Below are 21,004 nucleotides of genomic sequence, written 5' to 3'. Positions count from 1 at the left end.
TTTAGAAAGATTTTTGTTTTCAAGATAAGGCTTGTGTTAAAAATTAATTCGCCTACATATTCTTAACAGCTTTTGTAAATAATGGTCACTTCTCATATTGCATAATTGATGAAAGAAATTATGAGAAAATATGGATACCTTACGAAGCAATAGGCTCAACCAAGCATCCATTTAAAACATTTTAGAACACATAGAAATTCCTTCCTAACCCTTAATATCCTTGAAGGAGTGGTCAATATCACTACACATGACACAAATTTAATAGTGCTTAAGCAATAACATTAATATTATCACAATCTACAAACAATAAATAGTGTTATATCCCAAACAAATGATCGTTCAATATATCATATATGTTTCTTAGAGAGTATTGACTATCCATGCTTAACTTTTAAATGCAGGCTCTTTCTCGAAGCCTTCTCTCAAATCATTCAAAGCTAGTGGGTGACGCTTTCTTTCTCTAACAATTGTGTGAAAGCAGTGCACTACTTAATTAGTAAATATCCAGGGATCAACAATGTGAATCATGCATTATACAACCTCAACATATTCTTCCAATAATTGTTTAATTTGAAACCAAACATTAACAAGTGTATAATATTATGTACTTCATTATCTGAAATCAAATTTCTCTGCACTGGTACACTTATTTATTTTTTTCAATAGCAGATGTTGTAAGTAGTTTATTCAAACTTTTGAATATTGAAAATAAATACACAATTTAAGAATACAAATTGGTTTCTTATTACAGGATTTGTGGTGTACAGTGAATAAACTTCCTCTGTGCATTAGACATTTATTTTATAAAAATAAACATATAAAATGTCAATAACTTAATAACTCTACAAATAAACATTCACACATTTATTGCGAAACAATATCCCTCTCAGCAGTGTCTTTGTAATATGTACCTGAACAGGAACAAATACAGCATTCAACTCAAAAATCCATTCTGTAGCAATTCCTTAAAGATCTAATGATAAATAATAATAAATAAAATAACACAGTTTCCACAGCCGGGTGCGTTCAAATTAATCGTAGTTCTCGGATTCTTGTTGGACGAGTTTGAACCTTCGGGGACTCTTGACGCACATGGAGCCGTGGCCATCCAGAGAGATGCGTCCCTTCATCTGCAAATAACGCTTGATGTAACGGGACACCAGCTTGGTGGGGCGCTCCTGCCACTCGTGGAGAACCTCCTTTGGAGCACAGACCTGGAAGAAAAAGATAATATTATATTTTAAGAAAAGGGAAGAAGCACCACTTGATGGATGCCTGATTACCAGCTTGCAACACAAACTATATCTTGGAATTGGACACCTGGGACCGTCCTAACTTCACATGGATTTTCGAAAGAAGCCTTTACAAGAATCTTCATAAGAAGTTATAAACTCTAATGTTTATAGTACGAGTATACTATTCCTTTAACACTAAGCATAACTTATTTAGAAAACGGAGTAAGTTGGTAGCTGATATTAGTATCAATAATCTGTGTCATACCCATTCATTATCAATCACTTGCTTAGCATTACCATTAGTTCTGTAAGTGTTCAACAGATGGCACTGTTGGATTTATACTGTTAAATATTAATAGCTTATATTTCTGAATATCCGAATTCTGATTAAAGACAATGTTTCTGATAAAACTCTAATGGTATTGGTTCAATACACAGCTTAATAAAATACAGTAATAAGGAGATACCAAATTATGGCCATTAAAAACAAAACTTCTTCATGGAGAAACTTTTAATGTGGGAACCTAACATTCACTTTGGTACTTTTAACAGGTATTTAATCTTTTGGTACTTTTAAAGGTATTTTTATGGGTTTTTTTTTCGTACTCGTCAAAGACCAAAGTACGAAAATTTTAGCCAACTGAATTTAAATTATTTCCTCTAAGTAGTCTTAGAGTAACAATATATTAATACTCTTATTACTGTTATTTGCTTTGATTTTCGGTGACAATATTATCGGTTGATAATTATTATTTTTAGATTCACCGAAATTTTGGGAGCGCATTGCTCCAACACTTCTTAGAGCTAGCCGCCACTGCATATATGTACAGTCACCTTTCTTAATTTGCAATACGTGCAGATTTAATGGATAAATAACACTGGTGTGGTCACTTACAGGCTTTAAATTACATTTAGACTATATTTAAGTTCGATATTGAATAAAATATTACGGGGGCACAAATGGAGCTTTTGACTTTTGAATTGCCGGCAAACAGGTATGGAATGATTCTCGTTCGGCTTGCTCGAACTAATGAAGAGAGCGGATCCAAAAATTCATTCTTCTATTTGGTTGTCACGTTGCCAATGGCAAGCTCTTGTTTTTGTGATTCAGTATTTGTTTGGAACAATGCAATCTTTACTACGTATTATGTATTTATTTGTTTGTCTAACTTTACTTTTAGCATTATCACATTAATATAGCATGAACGTCCAAAATATTTGGGTGAGGGTGTTGGAGTATTTACCTGATCTCCTTTCAAGCGGTCCAACAGCGTGACACAGATGACGGCGGCCTTGATTCCGGCATGGTGCGTTAGGGCTGCAAAGGCTAGGGACTCCATCTCGATGTTCACCACTCCGCCTTTGTGGATGCTCTCCAAATACTCTTGCTTGTCCGTCTCGCTGAACTCACAGAAGGCCCCGTCTAGTCTACCTTGACCTAGAATTAACCAGACAATAAAATGTTGACTATGTAATATAATTGAAAACACTGTCCTCCACATAAGCACTTGCTTTTTGTTGATAATTTGTCACATTAGATCGAGAGAATTAGAACAGCAAGGAAACCATTGCTCTCTTAGTATGTTATTATCTTATAATCTGTCAGTCTGTATGGTAATGCCGGTAACCCCATTTACCTCTCAAAAAGTGACATCTATCCAGAAATATTTGAACTAAAAATAAATCCTCATAAGCTTTAAAAGCTAAAACCATCATAAAAGTAATAATGGAATTCTAGCCTCCTAGTAGTCGCAGCGTAAATTAATATTATACGGCACGTAAAGTCGGAAAAATGAAAAACTTATTACATATTACCATTGTGTAAAATGGCTTTAAACTGGGCTAACTTTACTAAAGCTGAACCAGTGTGTAAGAATCTAATAAGTAAGACTTATTAACATCGTTTTACCAGCTCCTTCTTAGAACAAACCAAAATCAATTGATTAGGTACTGTACACAAATTCTAAACTTTTATTTTGCCATTTATATTTATGTAGGTACATGCACAGACTTGGGACAGATTTTATGATTTTGTATTGAGGTTATCTTCAATTTTTATGTTAATATTTATATTTAGTTATTTAATATATTATACCTAATTATCAGTTAACAACGACAGAAAAATTAGTTTTTCAATGTATCGAAAAATAACAAAAAAACATGGTAAATAGTGTCCCGTCAAGTCACATGCACTACAATTGAGTCGTCGAATTGCAAAACCCGCTCTAGAATTTTTCAGAAATCTGTAGATTTTGAAAATAAAGAGAATATACCTTTTGTATTAAATATCTATGTATGTGACGTCACATTATTTGTAAATGTATATTTAATAAAACATATTATTTGTAAATGACCTAAAATTTTATTGAAGCAGACATCATTTTTCGAGTAAACCAAAACAACAATGTTCTTCATTATGTAGGTAAATTTGTGAAATGTTTGTCATATAAATGTTAAAAGTGTGAATATCCAAGTGCATAAAACTAAATTGGCAGAATGTTTACTGTACGTTGTTTTGTATATTTATTCCTGACATTTCCAAAAGATTATTGTTGTCCATACGTAACTAGCACAAGATTATTTATGTGCCATTTGAAAGGTTTCCTACATGAGTTTCAAATAGTTCATGACAAAGGAAAATATAAAACAGATTAACAACAATAATGGTGGAATAAACAGTATGTATATAAGTTGGTACAATTAATTAATTGAATAACATAAATGTTATTGTATTACCTTCATAAAAGTCGTAAGTACACATCGTCCTTCCAGTGACTGTATCATAAGGACACTCGGGGTCAGCCAATGCCTTCAACTCTCGGACCAATTTCTTATCCAACTTGGCGGGACGCTTCACACTTTTACCCAGGACCATCTACAATCAAATAAAACATTATAAATATTAAGAACAATCAATATTGTTTATTATATCAATACAGAGATACCAATAGTTTTCTGACCGTAGTAATAAACTGAAATATACAGAAATTTTCTCGCCATTGTGACGTGGTGTTTTGCAAAATAGTCAACAGATGTCAGTGCCAGTCATTTATTCAACACATTTTTTTTTTTGTCATTAATCCCTTTCTTCTTTTACAAAATAAAGCTTATAGTATAAGACATAAACTATAACATGAAACTATAATTTGTAAGTAATAAAGAGTCGATAAGTGCAACATAAAAGAAATATTTATGTATTTTAGATAGATTGATGCCTCTGTGGCAGAGTTGACCATGGTTACAAGTCTCTATCGTTTAGGACACACATATTTGGAGAGTTCTAAGACGCTAAACCAATGATTCCCAACGGGGGCGATATAGCCCCCCAGGGGCGTTGGTTAGATTTAAAGAGACGGTGGTGGACTCGAGGGTAAATGGTGAGCGGTGAAAGACTACAAGAGGACGGTGAAGTACTGAAATGGCAGATACACCATTGCAAGAATCTTACATATGAACTATTTGATTAGTGATTACGTATTATTAAAGATTTAATAGTATTGTTGTTATTTTGATAACATTGTTTAAAAAAAAACCGTATTTTTAACATAGAAAGCAACATTTCCATGTTACAAATAATCTCAGAATGTTGAAAATCCACCCACTTCCATCATTATAAATATATATATACACTAAACTAATAGAGGATGGAACCTGCAACGCCTGAGTGGGCAATGACAAAAATTGTCGCCTGTGCCGCCTTTTCCGTATAATGTATGCTTCCATAGATTAAACGAGAGGGGGAGAGCGTTCAAGAAAAATATACTTGGAAAGTGGACAGTGAGCCATTAAAGGTTGGAAACCTCTGTGCTAAATTATTAAAACATGAGGTGAATTTTAATGGTAACGCACATTAAAAGATAGAGAAGACTTAAAACCTGATTGTACAGACTAAGGATTGGAGATAAAACATTGTACGTATATTGCTAGTAATAAAGATGTTTAGTCTTCAAACTCACCAAGTCCAGGTAGTTGTTGAGGGCTCCATCCACCGCCTCCTCAGAGATAATGACGGTGCCTCCCTCCATGCCGATACCGCCGCATGTTCCAATACGGAAGAAGATGGGATCCTTGACTCTGGCATGGTACATCAGCTTGATCATCTCATGCAGCAAGATGCCCACAGATGGAATGCCCATTCCGTGCTGCAGAAACAAACGTCAATTCAGTACAGTTTTTTTATATCACAAAAAATAAATCAGACAAAAAAATAATATATATTATATTTATTGTAAAATAAAACGTGTATTTTATGGATAAATACAAAATTAAACATTATTAATGTTGTTGTAGATCAAAATATTTTATTTTTTTATAAAATTTGTTGCTTTTTTATAAAATTTGCTGTGCCTTCCCAATCTGAAAAATCTTCATACAATTTTTTTTTTTTTCATTTGCCACTTTTTTTTCATCTATATAAATAAAAGATGTCACATGTGACAGGTAAAAACATGTTTTTTTTTTATTTAAACCGCGCAAGCTGTTGGAAAAAATGCTTTTTTAAACAGCGCCATCTGTTGAACGTAAAAGCAACACGCGCTATTGTTTCTCTATCTTTACAAACATACTGAGCCATAGCAACGTGTGACGGAGTACAGCAAGTAATATATATATAAATAAATTGCTTCATTTGATTGGTAATAATTGATAATATAGGTTCAAGTGATATTTAAGTACAACATTAAAAAAAAACAATGAATATATCTGTTCTTTCATAGATGGCGGTAGTTTAATTATTTCAGGAAAAAACATTTTTCAAATTATGCTGTAAAATATTAGGATGAATTGTTTGTTTGCGCCTGTAAATACGCAATATGAATATGAATAAATAGTTTTGTTTGTATAAAAACCCAGTTCTATGAAGAAAGGCTTAGATGATTCAATCCAATATTGTATTTATTATTTTTACTTTGTAATTATATTTTGCTATTAACTAAAACGGAAATAAAATATGGATGGGCGTTAACATTTCAAGAAAACCTACAAAACAAATTTCCGAAGCCAAATGGTATTGAATTTATAACCATACTAAATCTGAGTTTATTATACCGATTGCATATTTTAAAAGCGTTATTAAAGTTCAAACGAGGCTTTGATTATATTCAACCCACTTGGGAGGCTAGTTTCAGGCCTGCCAAAAGTAGCTAATCCTTATTTGGAAGCTTGCCAAATTTGCAAATTGGCAACATCATAATGCATAATACCTACCCACGATAGGAAAAACGGGAAAATCTAACTACGTCCACATTTCAATGCCCATTAAACTTTTATAAGTGGCTCGAAATCACTGCCTACGTTGAATCACATTACAGATAACTGGAGCTTTTCAGGCTTTAGTGTAGATGGCGTGTGAATATAACTATTTGATACAATACTATGACAATTCGAAAAACATTGAACTGAGATAGTGAGTTTTCTAAAATCCTTGGACGTGGACCTGAAGAACTTTTAGCTTCCTAACAATTCCATCCAATTTAAATTAAATTTTGCACACTATTAGGTGGGTATGTGGCCATAATGTACAATTTTTAAATGTTTTTAGGAGTAATAAACTTTTGTTACAGCCTTACACCTCCAAATGACCAATTGGTCGGTTTTGTTACGGCCTAGCATTTTATGAAATGGTCAATTGGTCTGTTTTGTTACGGCCTTGCACTTTATAAAATGGTTAATTGGTCTTTTTTTGTTAAGATCTTTCACTTTATGAAATGGTCAATTGGTCTGTTTTGTTACGGCCTTGCACTTTATGAAATGGTCAATTGGTCTGTTTTGTTACGGCCTTGCACTTTATTAAATGGTCAATTGGTTTGTTTTGTTACGGCCTTGCACTTTATGAAATGGTCAATTGGTCTGTTTTTCTACTTTTATACATTGCTTTACAGGTTTTAATTTCACTTTTCGCTACCCAAAATCTGTCATAACTCAACATCTCTTATTTTTTACTTGTCATAGTTTTGTATTCACAGTGCAATATGTACATGGGTAAATTAATGGTCTCCTGAAGTGATATAAAGCTAACTTTTGAGATAATAACTGTTAATATTAGGTGAGTTGGTACCTACTTATAATTTTGTTGTTTTTCTAAAAAAATTGTCTAAAACTGAAAAATTTCAGTCAGCTTAACAATTTGAAAGGCATAAAAATAATAGTTTTTGATGTTTATGATAATAATGTTAAAAAAACAATGGGGCAATTCAACTATAAATATCTTGAAGTCATTTTTTTTTAATATTCATTACCAGAAAGTCCGAAAATCCGAAATATAAACTACAAAAATATATTGAAAATATAAACTGAATACTTTGGGATAAACATAAAAAAATAACGAACTTAATGACACACCCCCCATACATACAAGCCTGGCTTTATTATGGTAGTACGTCTTATTTATAAAATTAGGTGAACTAATTACTATATTATCTTTTAGCTATGTAACATTTATAAATTCGTTTTTTTTAATAAACAATTAAAAATTAAATTAATAAAAAAAAATGCAAACAAATTTAATTCAGGTTTGAAAAATAACAAAAAGACTTATTACTTTTTCCCAGCAAAAATGCGCCGAATCACAGAAATTTTTAGCATAACGAAAGGAGTAACTTAAAAAAGCCATGTAAAATTAAACAATTGTTTAATTAATATAATTACGTAGAAGTAATAATTGTCCCGAGTATATACTTACACTGACGCACAGCACGGGTCCAACCTTGTACATGGAGTATCTGTAGGAGTACTGGCTGATGTCCAGTAGGGTGGTCCCACAAGGCAGCTTGTGGCCGATCTCTTCCATTATGTGATGAGCGAACTCCTCCATGCGCTTGGGCGTACCACCCATGCACACAAACTATAACAACACACAAAATTATGGTACACAAACAAAATAAAACAGTGACATAAGAGAAAATTGAAGAAAGAAAACTAAACCTAATCTGACCTAACCTTCAGCTAACCTAAGTTTAGGTAACCTAATCTACCTTATTATTTTATCATTTTCTGTTTTTATTCAGATATCGTATATTATAGTACCTATCCAATAATTGTATTGACACTTCAATCTAAAGGGAGATATTGTATCAACATATGTCACCCCTGTCGCGGTGATACGGCAACATACAGACAGAAACGTTGCTTGAAATAGTTCTGTTTGGTAACTAGATCTGCATATCCACGTGCTGCCAACATTCATGCCTAAATATTCCCCAATGCAATACCATTGTTCCAATGTTTTCGAACAGTCCGGGCTTGTGTACATCACATTAAGTATCCTATAAATGATACCAAGGAATTAACTAAAATATCATGATAGTAAAATGAATAGCAGCTGTAAAATACCGTCGTTATCGTAATAATACAACTAGGAAATGCCGATTAATTTAGGCTTGAAAGAATTTAGGAAAATGTTTTACTATCCTACAGTATATTTGTATTACAGAAATTCAATTGAATCACTTCAATTTCCCTCATGTGTAAAAAATATACAACAATGATGAAATTAGTGAAAAAACTTTAATAGAAATGCTTCGATTCCACATTTCTTGCCACTTGTCAATCTCATAAAAAATCAATTGATTTAGGATGAGATTTGAGAAAAGTTTTGGCCACATTCCAGTAAATATGGTAAAGATTTCCGCTGAGTCACGTATTTTTCCGATGCGTTGGCATAAAATTTATGAATTGAATAACGAACGTGCAACAGGAATGTACTGACTATATCAACTTGTTGGTTTCATTTAAAATCAATTACATTTATTTGGCTTCTGCTGTAATTGCATCAAATACTGTAACTGTAATTGCAATCGCCTGCAAATTTTTGTGTCGCAATAAAATTAATTATACATTAATTACGCGAAATTATAGCGTTTTAAGAACACATACCTTGACATCTCCAAACATCTCAACGAGATCATGGGATCCGCTGCCAAGTGCCAGATGGTAGAGGATGTCTTGATCCATCAACTCGATGTTGGGGTTGCGAAGTCGTACCGTTCCATCTGGATACCTGAAAAAAATAATAACATCCATTAGAAATTTGATAATTTTGGCTCGTTTTAGTCTTTACTTTCAGCCAGGAGTGGGTAAACTAAATTTGTAAACGTATTGACTGAGAATTCGAAAATCCACAAAGATCAGTACTTTGACTTATTTTTAATGGGTGGTCTCACATGTATATAACAAATTGCGGGAGCCGAAAACAATACTGAAGGCCTCCTTTTAAAATATATTAATGTGACGTAAGTACCAATAATAATTTAAGAATACCACAAGGATCGGTACATAGACCACTTTAAAGTGATTTTACATAATCTATAAACGAAATTTGCTTTGACGATATTGAAAATTAAAAATCTCTCGTAAAGGGTAAAGTAAAGCTCTCAACTAACATTGTAAAATGTAAGGAAAATACCCTGAAACATTTAAATAGTAATTGCAAATGTACGTAAGTTGTTGATTTGAGATATATTTAATGAAATACCTATGTTGTGCGTAAAACAATATTATGCAAAAATATATTTGTACCTACTTTAGTACATTTTAAAGATATTTGGTAAAATATTATAAAACTAAACTTTATGACACACTCGTTTTAAAAAGTCAATACAATTTTGCCGAAGCATTATTGATCTAATATTAAACCAACGTATTGTACGGAATAAATTATGTTTTCACAGCTGATGTTTGACAGGTAATTTATTCAAGAAGCCTGTAGCAAAGTAATAATAATGTACATTATACATACATACAAGACTATAGTATTAGTGTGTGTAGCTTTCAGACTACAAAGCCTACAGTGACGTAATCTCTCCATCTGACAGCATTCCAGACAGGGCGACAATTGCCCCTCTAATATAGATAATACAACAGGTTGTTCAGGAGCGTTTCGTGATATGACGTATTTGTTGTAATCACTAATTTTTCACAATCTGATACCACGCGGGTTTTTGTAAAGGCCGAACAAAAAAGGAGTAAAAATAATGATAACTTTAAATTCTAATCTTAAGTTTTAAATTTAAATACAGAAGGATCGATAAAATGTGGATTGAAGCGGAAAATGAGTATTTTTGGATAAATTCTACCGATGTTAGAATTTATCAGGTTTAATTTTCAATTTGTTAATTTAATATGGTGAAGTCGTTAAAATAATCACAATTTTTTTTTTAGTTTTGATTTTTTTATTTTTGATTTTTTTATTTTTTATTTAGTTTTTTTTTAAAATTATTTCTTAATATTTTCTCATTATACTTGTAATCACAATTTTACAATTGTGTATTTTGTACCTTCTTTACAATGGATTACATCAAAGATATTAGTAGAACGAGATATGCTATGTTGGCCGCCGGACCGTAGGCGGAGTACTACCTAATTAGGGTACTTTGAATACTATCGGGACGTGTACGCACAGAAATCTGTTCTATGTATTAGTGCGGATACCTTAGCGTAAGCGAAGGTGTGCAGTAGTATTGGTGAACAAAACCGGCGACACTGGGCAAAACAATTCCACACAGTAAGAACTGCTCATAGCACATCTCGTTCTTCTAATATCTTTGGATTACATCTATTTACTGTCAGTATCTCCTGTATAATACAGATATTCTCCTATGTACACTGCTTCATGTGACACTTCTATGTAAAAGCCTTTTTAGGCGTATGTATAAATAAATAAGTTATATCATCTAGGCTGAAAATAATAATCGATTACAATTTTCATATTATATGTGGTCAAATATGATGAAAATATGTTTCGGGCAAATGATCGTTTATTGTGGACGGTACGCCTCTGATATTAATGCGGAATAGCGATGATTACATTTAGGACACCAGCGACTGGAAGTCGGGAGATTTGATCGCAATCATTCAGCGGATGGCGATCTAGATACCTTATCCCGTTTCAGCTCAATGGGGTCATACTTTGTACTACAAAAAGCTGAATCTGTATGTTAGATATGAAAACTTCAACATTAGTCCTAATTATCTCAGATTTATATAATAGGACGAACCTTTTCACTTGGAAAAACAAAGTTAATAGTAGTGGTTCATAAGATATAATAATAATCATAAAATTTGTAAATAAGTACTTAAATACCCACTTACTATTGCAAATCACATATTTTATGAAAAAAAAATATTTCAAATAAGGAATTATATAATGTGTAAAAAGAAACGTCACTATCTCAATGAAAACATTTTTTTCAAAAGTTTATTCAGGCAGGTAGGTACCTACAATAATATTTCAAAAATGTAACTTTGAATTTCCAAATAAACACGATGATTTCAGATTTGAAAAAAGAATCTTTACTAAGCCATTAAAAAGGTCGCCATCTTGAAACGGAAACGGAAAGAAGAATCAGTGGCAATGCAAAATGGTCGAGTTAAAACAGGACTTCGGTACGCTCAGTCAATAAGACTGAAATGCGAATTTATAAAAATAGAGTTTTTTTACGTCACGAATAATCTGACAATATTTACATAAAGACACATTCCCGGGTCACGAATAATCTGACAATATTTACATAAAGACACATTCCCGGGTCACGAATAATCTGACAATATTTACATAAAGACACATTCCCGGGTCACGAATAATCTGACAATATTTACATAAAGACACAATTACCGGGTCATGAATAATCTGACAATATTTGAATTCCTGCTTCTTCCATCATTATAAGCAGAAAATAGAGGACTTGGCTAGCAGAAAATTGAACCCGAAGCTTTGAACCACTACTCTACAACCGATTTAATTTTCATAAAATGTATTTGCACAAGATCTCGTAGTGGAAGATACTCTCCACTCCCTGGTGAGATACAAGATACAATCATTCAGAATCTAATTGCTTGAAATGGCTTATGCAATGTTTAGTCCACATCCAAACGATATTCTCTTCTCCTTCTAAACTTCCTTCAGCCCCGTAATCCCCAAATTGAGATTCCATTCGGCCACTGGGACTATCTTCGGGCGGTTGTTAATTTTAAAATGTTACAATTATTAACAAGTATATACCTAAATACCTATTTTGATAACGCAAACTATTCAAAGTGTTTTCAGAAACCTTTTAGCTGTCAATCTAGCTGAATAATTTTACACTTAATTATTAATGGTAGCAGATATTATTCCTTGGCAAACAAAAACCACCAGCGTTGGCAAAATATCAGTTGATATTAAAACCCGCGAATTTATGCAAAACGGTTGAAGGTTAGTTCACTAAACATAACGGTAATGTCCGTAATCAATAAATTGCGTCACCGGAAAACTGATTATAGAAAAAAACATTTCAGTTAATTAGGTACCATGAATAAACTCTTTCTGTGAAATTGTTGTCAGATAGCGTAGGTAAGTGCGTTGGCACTATCTATTCGATTTTACTATTAAAATGTGTTATACTAATCGCATGATCCTAGCAATTACTCGTTTGGTATAATATTTGTTAGTAAAATTATTTAATTTTACAATTAATATGATATTGATTTATATTGTTTTCTGCGGAATACTTTTTCGTTGGTCTTTATATGTAGTTTGCTGAATAAATAATCACTTTATATCCGTTTGCAGCTAGTCGGGAAATGGAGAAAATGTATTATTGATTCGTTTCAGGAAGTTATGAAGGTTGTGTATGTTATTATTTGTCCATGACATTTGCAAATTATAAAGCAGTATAACAAACAATGCGAACTTATCTATATTCAGAAATATAGGAAGTTAAGTGCTGTGCTGCCTCTAATACAAGAATAAAATAATATTTTCACACGTATGTAGAATGTGACACAACAAATTATCGATCAGTGAACTCTGGCATCAAACGATTTGCACAGATTTTTCTAGGCTAATAAAACTACACAGTTTCCACTGTTCGAGGAATTTTGATATACACATTTAACTAACAAAAAATAAGACAAGATCTTTTTTGAAAATAGTGTTAAAATATCGAGTACAACTAAGGAGTTGTAAGAGTTTTGTTTGTAAGAATAAATCTTTATATTATCTACATACTGTTATATTTAAAAGTAAATAAAAATGGGTCAAACCTAATTTGGCTCAAGTAGCCTTTATATCCTCGTAGTCTTTCATCCAGAATTTGTTGAGCAAATGAGCAATCTGGTCTCTTGAGCTCACATTCAATATTGTGAATCTCTCCATCGTCAAATTCCATATATTCACACGTACAAACTGGCATCTTGATTTTTGTTTGATGCCAATAAGACTCTAACTAAGAAACACTAAAGCACGATCGGTATAAAACAGTCAGGAGGCGAAATAATACTGAAAACGTACATAAGGATCCGTTGGCTTTTATACCAAGAGACCGCGCGCTTATCTCAGAATACTGTTTATATTTTTATCTGGTTTTATTGCGAATATGATGCAATGTTCGTAACAACACAGCCAAAGGTTGCAATCGACACACCTCCGAGAAATCTCGCATGCGATTGGTTGCTTAATCCAAGGAGAATCAAGGTCACAACACAGGTGAGTTTCGACTTTAAACGTTATATGGACTCACATTCTCAAGATTTGACACTTTAATACTATTTTGATAAGTGAATTAGGGTTTTTATCAAAACAAACAATGCTTTACAATAACAAAGAGAGCTAGTTTCATCATATATATATATATCTTTTTCAATTCTGATGGCATTAATTATTTTCTACGTATGCCATTAATATATTAACGATAAAGACTTTTATCGGAGAGTTTTTAGATTATATCATTGACGTGCACGAGTGATCTTTAAAAGAAAAATACTGTTTTTTTTCGTATTTTCGACAATTTTATATGACTGCGAATTACTTAACTCTTTGGTGGTGATAAAACATAAAACCTGGGTGACATTTGACCTAGGCCAAGCTAAAAGATAATGAATTATGCTAACGTTCTTATATTCAAGTATCACGTTCTAATTTGATGAATATATTTACAATAATGATTAATGAAATTTGCCAACCTAATTTTGTAATGGTTTATATACCATGTTACCGTAATTATATTTTGTTGACTGTTAGATACCATCATCATTCTCGTTAAAATAAACTAAAGCAGAGAGGTATAAACGGATGAAATTGCATAATAAACTAGAAGTCCCGGTGTTGCCCATGCTATACGCAGAATTTTTCGTGATCAGATGTAGACGGTAATTTTCCTCCTATTTTAAACGTCAAGTGTGCAAAATTTCATCATATATCAATTTTTTTACTAAAGAGGTGGGTAAAAGGATGAGGTGGTTTTTCGAAACATCGTCTTCACCGTCACCTTGTTTTGAAGGTCAAGTGTGCAAAATTTCATCAATCTCGGAATAAAACTGTAGATTTGTATACAAATCACACCGCCACAGACACTCTTCTTTATATAAATAGATAGATTATAGCTTCACCTTGTAATGTTATAACATACTATTTTAGATTGAAGCAAACGGGTTACGGACACAGCATTAACTAGGGGATTAACATTAATTAGGGAAAATCGCGCAATAATATTAATAATATCTATCAAGCTTCATATTTTCGGAAAGTACTCGTATTTTGGCTTCCGTAACATTTTAAGGAAAAAAAGATTTCGTGGCTTTTCCTCACAAGCTTTTTTAAGAAACAATTACTCAAAACAGTGACCCTAATTCAATTTGAGCGATGGAAAATGGATAAAGGTAGAGTTTAAATAGAGGTAGAAAGTACAAGAAATAGTGCTGCTTAATAATGGCGAATTAAGGCAATACATAAGACTAATGAGGGCTCTCAATGCTAAATAAAAGCTTAGATTAGAAAATGTTTATCCTATCATTAATCATGGGCTTTACCAAAAATACTGCTGGCAAATTTGATCTATCACAACGCGTCATGGGAGAAAGGTGGTAGAAAAGTGGGTACACCAATTAACACAAATATAAAGACGCGTTATATTTTTTTTTTTTTTTTTTTTTTTTTTTTTCCTTTATTCATGAAATATTAATGTGTACAGTTTTTACATGCTTTTCGACTACCACACTAGACACACGCCCGTATTATGGTAGTCGAATTTATACTAATCAAACAAAAAATATAGCATTTTCCATTGTCTAGATGCAAAGCGAATAACGAAACAGTAAGAAAATAATTGCCAATAAGGATGTGCGAATAGATTAAATAACTACATATAGAACGGGATAGCCATTCAAAGAATATGTGCATACGGGTGAAACAGTTATATTATTATGAACGCGTTCATCTCGACACCAGCCTTGTGAATAATTGTATTTATTGAAATAATAAGTGATTTTCGAGAACCTACTAATTGAAAGAAACTGAATGATTTGTGTACCTCTCAAAAGTACAGCAGGGCTTTTTTTCACAAAAAAGGCCTAGAGCGACGTGTTTGTGGCAGCTGTGGGCATCAGCTTGTCTGACTAACGAACACAGTCGATCTCAAGTATGTCCATTGGACCTAATTCAATGAAACCACGCGCTTCGTCTCGGTAACCTATCTTCTCGTATAATTAATTTAAGTGTAAGTAGTAAAAAATAAAACAACTAACTTGCTGAAAAACCATTCCCACTTCACAGACATAGAGGAATGGTATAGTGAACAATGGTGAAGCATAAATGACAATAGGCAGGTCAGAAAGAACGATCCCTTGTTAACAGGGGACTGTACGAAAGGATGTCACTAGGAAAGTCACAGCAGAAATTTAATAGAGTGATAATCTCAAAAGGATCAAGGATCGAAAATTGCAGAACTTTGTTTAAAACTGAAAATTCTAGCAATGAAGGAATGAAACCTATTACCCAGCAATTGGCAAAATAAAAGAGGAATCACCTTTTTATATATTTTTTTTAATCTGTCATTAGGTACTATAGACCCTCTCGGCAAATTCACCTCCCACTGGTATTTCACTCCGATATATCTAGCGAAATCCTGCAGGGTATTTTTTTCACTTTCTGATAAGTAAGAAAACGTTACAAATATCAACAATGTTAGAGAAAACAACAAATAAAACGGACAATATCATTTCAAATTTAAACTATTCAATAAAGTATTTAAATGGGTCAGTTTTATTAATAGTACAATATTTGCAATAATTTAAATGACGTCGTACAGGTTGTATAATTCACAAAACAAACGATAAGATAATAAACATTAATTTATCCTATAGTTGTTTAGGGTGATCTTGAAACATATGGCGTTAGGCTCAAGCGCTCAAGTAGAAAGGTAAACATTCCGTATTGAATCGAGAATGCAAACTCGGGCCGGGATTTTTAATTGCAGCGAGACAATCGAATTGTTCCTGCCAGCAAATGGCTCTAATTGCAGCGTGTTACCTGCCCGATCTTCTCAGGTGAGAGATAATTGCAATCAAGAAACGCGGCCAAACCAGACCAGGTAGCAAAACACGCCAAGAGTGAAGGATGCCAGTCGAAGCAGAAATAACCAGATTTTCAGGTACAGCGCGATTATAATAATATTATGGGCGGGGATCGGAAAATTAGAATTATAAAAGGAACATGCAGGGGGATTCAAGGGGAAAAATTGATTGCGCTAAATTACTCAAAATTGAATTAATCTCTTATAAGAAATCGGCTATCGTCATGCTAAATGCAGTAGCTATTAATTTTCAATAGCTGAAATTGTAAGTATCTCAATTATATAGGCGTCAATTATAAAATAAATATAATAAGCATGTTGGCTTTCAGGCGCGAATCAAATTACCTCATGGAGAGTTTCATTGCACGACATTTCGTACAATCCTTTCGTACAGTCATTTCGTACAGTCATTTCGTACAGTCATTTCGTACAGTCATTTCGTACAGTCATTTCGTACAGTCATTACTGTAAAACGTCGTAGTTTTCAGAACCCTTATCACAAGCGAATAAACAATAGCTCACGACGATTAAATACGCTTAATTTAATCTTTGAGAACTGTTGTTTTTGCGAGAATGTCTTGGATTCAATCCCTAGATGCAATGAATCTTCTTCTGATATGTCTGTTTCACACTTTTCGTTTGAGATTAGTTAAAATTATCTTCAATGATTGAATTTTACAATTTGAGGTTTTACTCAGTGAGTTATTCCACTGTAAAAATATTGTTATTTATTCGTTAGTGATCTTCAGGATCAATGACAACTCACCTACATTATCGATAAAAACCATGATGCCGTCTGCTCTTTTAGGTTGGCTATCATCAAGGAAATCATCATGCATGCAGCAGCCCAAAGCAATTCAACAAAACTGCATTCGTACCAGTCATGTAAGTTGAAAAAAACACGTAATCACCTCCTCCATCGGTGTTCCCCTGGATTATCAGTTGGTTACCATGTAATTTTCAAACCCATGAAGTAAGTTGCTAGAGAAGTCAAAATAAACGCGAAACGAAAATAATGTATTCAGGTGTTTTCGAACCTGAAAACATTGTTGCTAATATTCCAGGGAAATCTAAATAAACTCATTTAAATAGATATAACCAATCTCAAACTCTAATGGGATAAATAATGAGTTTAATTCTCTCGAGATTTCTGTTTTTAGAGCAGGCCTTGTGACGCACTTGCGACAGAAAAAAAATTCCTTTAATACCATAATTCTTAGCGTGGGTATCGGAGTGGAAGAAACTACTCAGTATCGCTCTGGTAATAGATCACAAGTCAGAATCGAAACGTTGCATTCCTTCAAATGACTTTAACCGTGTTTAGAGACTAGATCTGATAATCCAGATACTTCCCCACCTTCCTCTCCCCACTACTTTCAGCCTCACAAAATAACTCAAACTGAGATGCCATAATTAATTAATTAATTTATCTAAAAATTGCACTTCAGACTACACTTCATATTAAATTTACATTTATATTGGTATTGTTGTTTTCAATTAGATTAGTTAATTTTTACAGGAAAATGCCTAATATTAAGGAAAACAATACCAAAAATAATTTATTAAATTACACTTTTTTATGGCTTGTTTATTAATTGAAACAAAATACAATTATTTTGATGCAACATTCTTAATATGCGATTATTAATTAGCAACGTGAATATTTCTTTTCTGTCCAAATAAATTAGGTAGGCGCTATTTATATATATTTCGCATTGCACCTACCTATAACCGGATTTATCTGGTATGTTTAAATCATTTGATGAATGAAACAAATTATCAATAGCGACATTCTCTGCTCGGATATATTATTATTAATTGGATTGGAATTCAGAGGTCGTTGAAATCAAAACAACCTAAAACATGTTTCTGATAGGGCCAATATTTTGATAAGCACACGCTTCTTGGAAATATGGTTAATATTTATAAAAAGAAGAGTGAATGAAAAATATGATTGGTTACAAATTAATAATGGTTACCACAAATAATTCTCACTCCGAATAATTTAAAAATTTAATAATAACAAAATACTTATACATTGATATTTTTGAAAAAGATAAATTCAACTAAAATAGCAACATCTTCTTGGAACTTGAATGTTAACTAGTTCATTTATTAATCCCGAAAAAATGTTGCATTAGATATAAGATGGCGTTCCATCGCGACTCAGGACGGTGGCAATTCAACAAACTTTTTAAAAGTGATATATGTCATTAATAAGAAAAAACAAAGGCAACAATATAAACCTAATCTAACGTAATTTTTTTTCACTTTTCATGACTTTTTATCACATTTAAAGAGTGTGTTAAAGAGTATAGAATTTCTACTGTCCCGAGTTGCCCGGTTTCAGATTTGGGTACCGCCGCCCCGGGAACCATTTATTGGATAACCAAAACATCTGACATAGGTCACCTCAAGCACCCCTGCTACGTTCGGGCTTCATCGGGGGAGGTGTGTTCAGGATGCGCCTGCCCACTGAGGCTGGTTTGGAGAGACCCTTTGACCTCTCCAACTGGTCCCTCACTCCTTCCACTCCTGGAAACTAATTCCCTAATCCCTAGATTCCTACCCCCCCCCCCTTCATACCCTTTTCCTTCACAAAACTTCCTCTCCCTCCATTCTTTAGAAATAACCCCACACAACATCCCCAAAGATGATATAGGCCCTGAGGGAAATTATTCAGTGTGAGGTAAATGGAAAAAAAAAATTTTGATAAATTGTTTTTGCAAAACGTGTTATAAACTCTGTAAATACTGTTTTGACATGAATGCGTTAATAAAATCAGATTGCCATGGATTATTTCGATATTACTATAATAGTACACGTAAAAGCCCACTAGGGCGTGTAATAAATAAATAAAATAATACCTAATAATCAGTAAAAAGAAAAATTATTATAATTTTAAAGACACTTTGGCTTGTGTAGTGGTGTACTAGATAGAACAAAAAATTATGTTTTTTAAAATTCATTTTATTTTTGCTGGGCAACAGAAGAACCATACAAAAAATGACAAAATGGGTATTTCTGATTCAGATCATTGTACTAAAAATGTGTATATTTTCAATAAAAATTTGCGATTTTAAAAACGATCAATATCTAAAACCGCTCATTCCGAAACGGTTGCAACTGGCTACAAAGTCATTATGACGTAGAAAACGCCACTGACTGGTAAGACAGCTAACACTCACGTTGCCCGGAATAACGTCAACGCCGCCATATTCACGAATAAAAACGAATATGTCGTTTTGGCTGCAAATCGAAAAGGCCCATTTTAAATCGTTGTAGAAATTTTTTTCGGTAACATAAAATAAAATATTAATATCTTAACTATCGTGATTTTATCTTAATTTTTTTTCTAACCTAGCTACGCACCCAGTATCTTTGGTCAATTACGGGGTAAGAGGGGAATTCAAACCAGTTCCAAAGTAATTCTAAAACATTTTTGAAACTTTCGTTACTATCGGTGTGCACAAATACATTCAAAAGTGTCCTCTTTCAATTGATTTCCCTGTACCTACCTTTGCAATAAAAAAATTAAACATATTTTTTTTTCATGTGATTATTATGTTCGTAAAAACGCACACATAAAATATGAGGTACACGATTCAGCCAATTTTAACATGTTCATTATATTTACCTATTTTGCACGAACTATTTGTACACGTGTAAGTTTGGCAATATTTACTAAACCGCTTATGATGCAATTATAAATAATACGTAAAAAATAATACATTTCGTATTTATACAGAGATGTAGGATTGAATAAGTTTACATAGCTGCGCAGTTAAAAATAATATTATTTCATCTACGATTATTTTGTTGGAAACTCATTCTAACGGAAATCAGATGCCGCTAAAATAAGATATATATTTTATGTAAGTACCGCACAAGAGTCCCAATTGCTCCCAACAATCTGGAAACCAGGGAGACTGGAGGTGGTAGGGAAGGGAAATAATTGGATAAGAGGCAGGTATATGATATTGGATATCTAGGCAGATCATCTAATGGTGATCTTTATCCATGACGATACTGAAATTATCTAAAGTATCTGTCATTGACAAGCAAATGATTATTTATGAAGACACGACAACTGGTTTCCGACTATTTTTAATTCTGCACGTAGGGTATCCGGAAACTGGGCAACAGTACACGCTATGGTCAGTATTAAATCCGCCATCAATATCTCCCACGAGATTTTGATCACGTACAAAATGCTGCAGCATTAAATTTCTAAGCATTGCATTCTTATGCATACCAATGAATAATGCATTGGTATTCTACATTTTAAAAAAATACAGTTGCGAGGTCTTAGGATGCATGGGAAAATCAACTTTTATGAATGATGTCAATTGAAATATAAATAAATCGCCATACGAATGCGAAAAAATTATCATAATACTCCGTGTTCACAAATTATTAAAAGCATTAATTACTCGCCTGAAATAT

The 21,004-nt window shown here is 32.9% G+C and overlaps 2 protein-coding genes across 3 annotated transcripts in view; one reads left to right on the top strand and one right to left on the bottom strand.

Moving 5' to 3' along the window:
* Positions 1 to 782: 782 nt before the first annotated feature.
* Positions 783 to 21,004, bottom strand: part of LOC149421017 (uridine phosphorylase 1) — a 44,960-nt gene continuing 24,738 nt past the window's right edge. The window contains exons 1-7 of one of the 2 annotated variants that reach the window (XM_089635712.1): positions 13,254 to 13,503; positions 9,108 to 9,231; positions 7,915 to 8,076; positions 5,192 to 5,377; positions 3,972 to 4,110; positions 2,480 to 2,673; positions 783 to 1,214 (exon numbers count right to left, since the gene is read on the bottom strand). In XM_089635712.1, coding sequence (XP_089491838.1) covers positions 1,032 to 1,214; positions 2,480 to 2,673; positions 3,972 to 4,110; positions 5,192 to 5,377; positions 7,915 to 8,076; positions 9,108 to 9,231; positions 13,254 to 13,402 — 1,137 coding nt within the window. In that variant the 5' untranslated portion in view covers positions 13,403 to 13,503 and the 3' untranslated portion in view covers positions 783 to 1,031. Of the gene's footprint in view, positions 1,215 to 2,479; positions 2,674 to 3,971; positions 4,111 to 5,191; positions 5,378 to 7,914; positions 8,077 to 9,107; positions 9,232 to 13,253; positions 13,504 to 21,004 lie in introns of those variants that run through there. The other variant, XM_089635713.1, reaches the window with a different exon arrangement.
* LOC149421016 (uncharacterized) overlaps positions 12,415 to 21,004 on the top strand; it is a 39,995-nt gene continuing 31,405 nt past the window's right edge. The window contains exon 1 of the mRNA XM_089635155.1: positions 12,415 to 12,423. The gene's annotated coding sequence lies outside the window, so the exon portion shown is untranslated. The remainder of the gene's footprint in view (positions 12,424 to 21,004) is intronic.

This window comes from Hesperophylax consimilis, chromosome 9 (assembly GCF_061612785.1).
Source record: "Hesperophylax consimilis isolate HC1 chromosome 9, BYU_Hcon_1.0, whole genome shotgun sequence".
NCBI classification, from domain to species: domain Eukaryota; kingdom Metazoa; phylum Arthropoda; class Insecta; order Trichoptera; family Limnephilidae; genus Hesperophylax; species Hesperophylax consimilis.
Note: the sequence above shows the minus strand (reverse complement) of the source record. Positions and strands in the feature narration are given on the sequence as shown.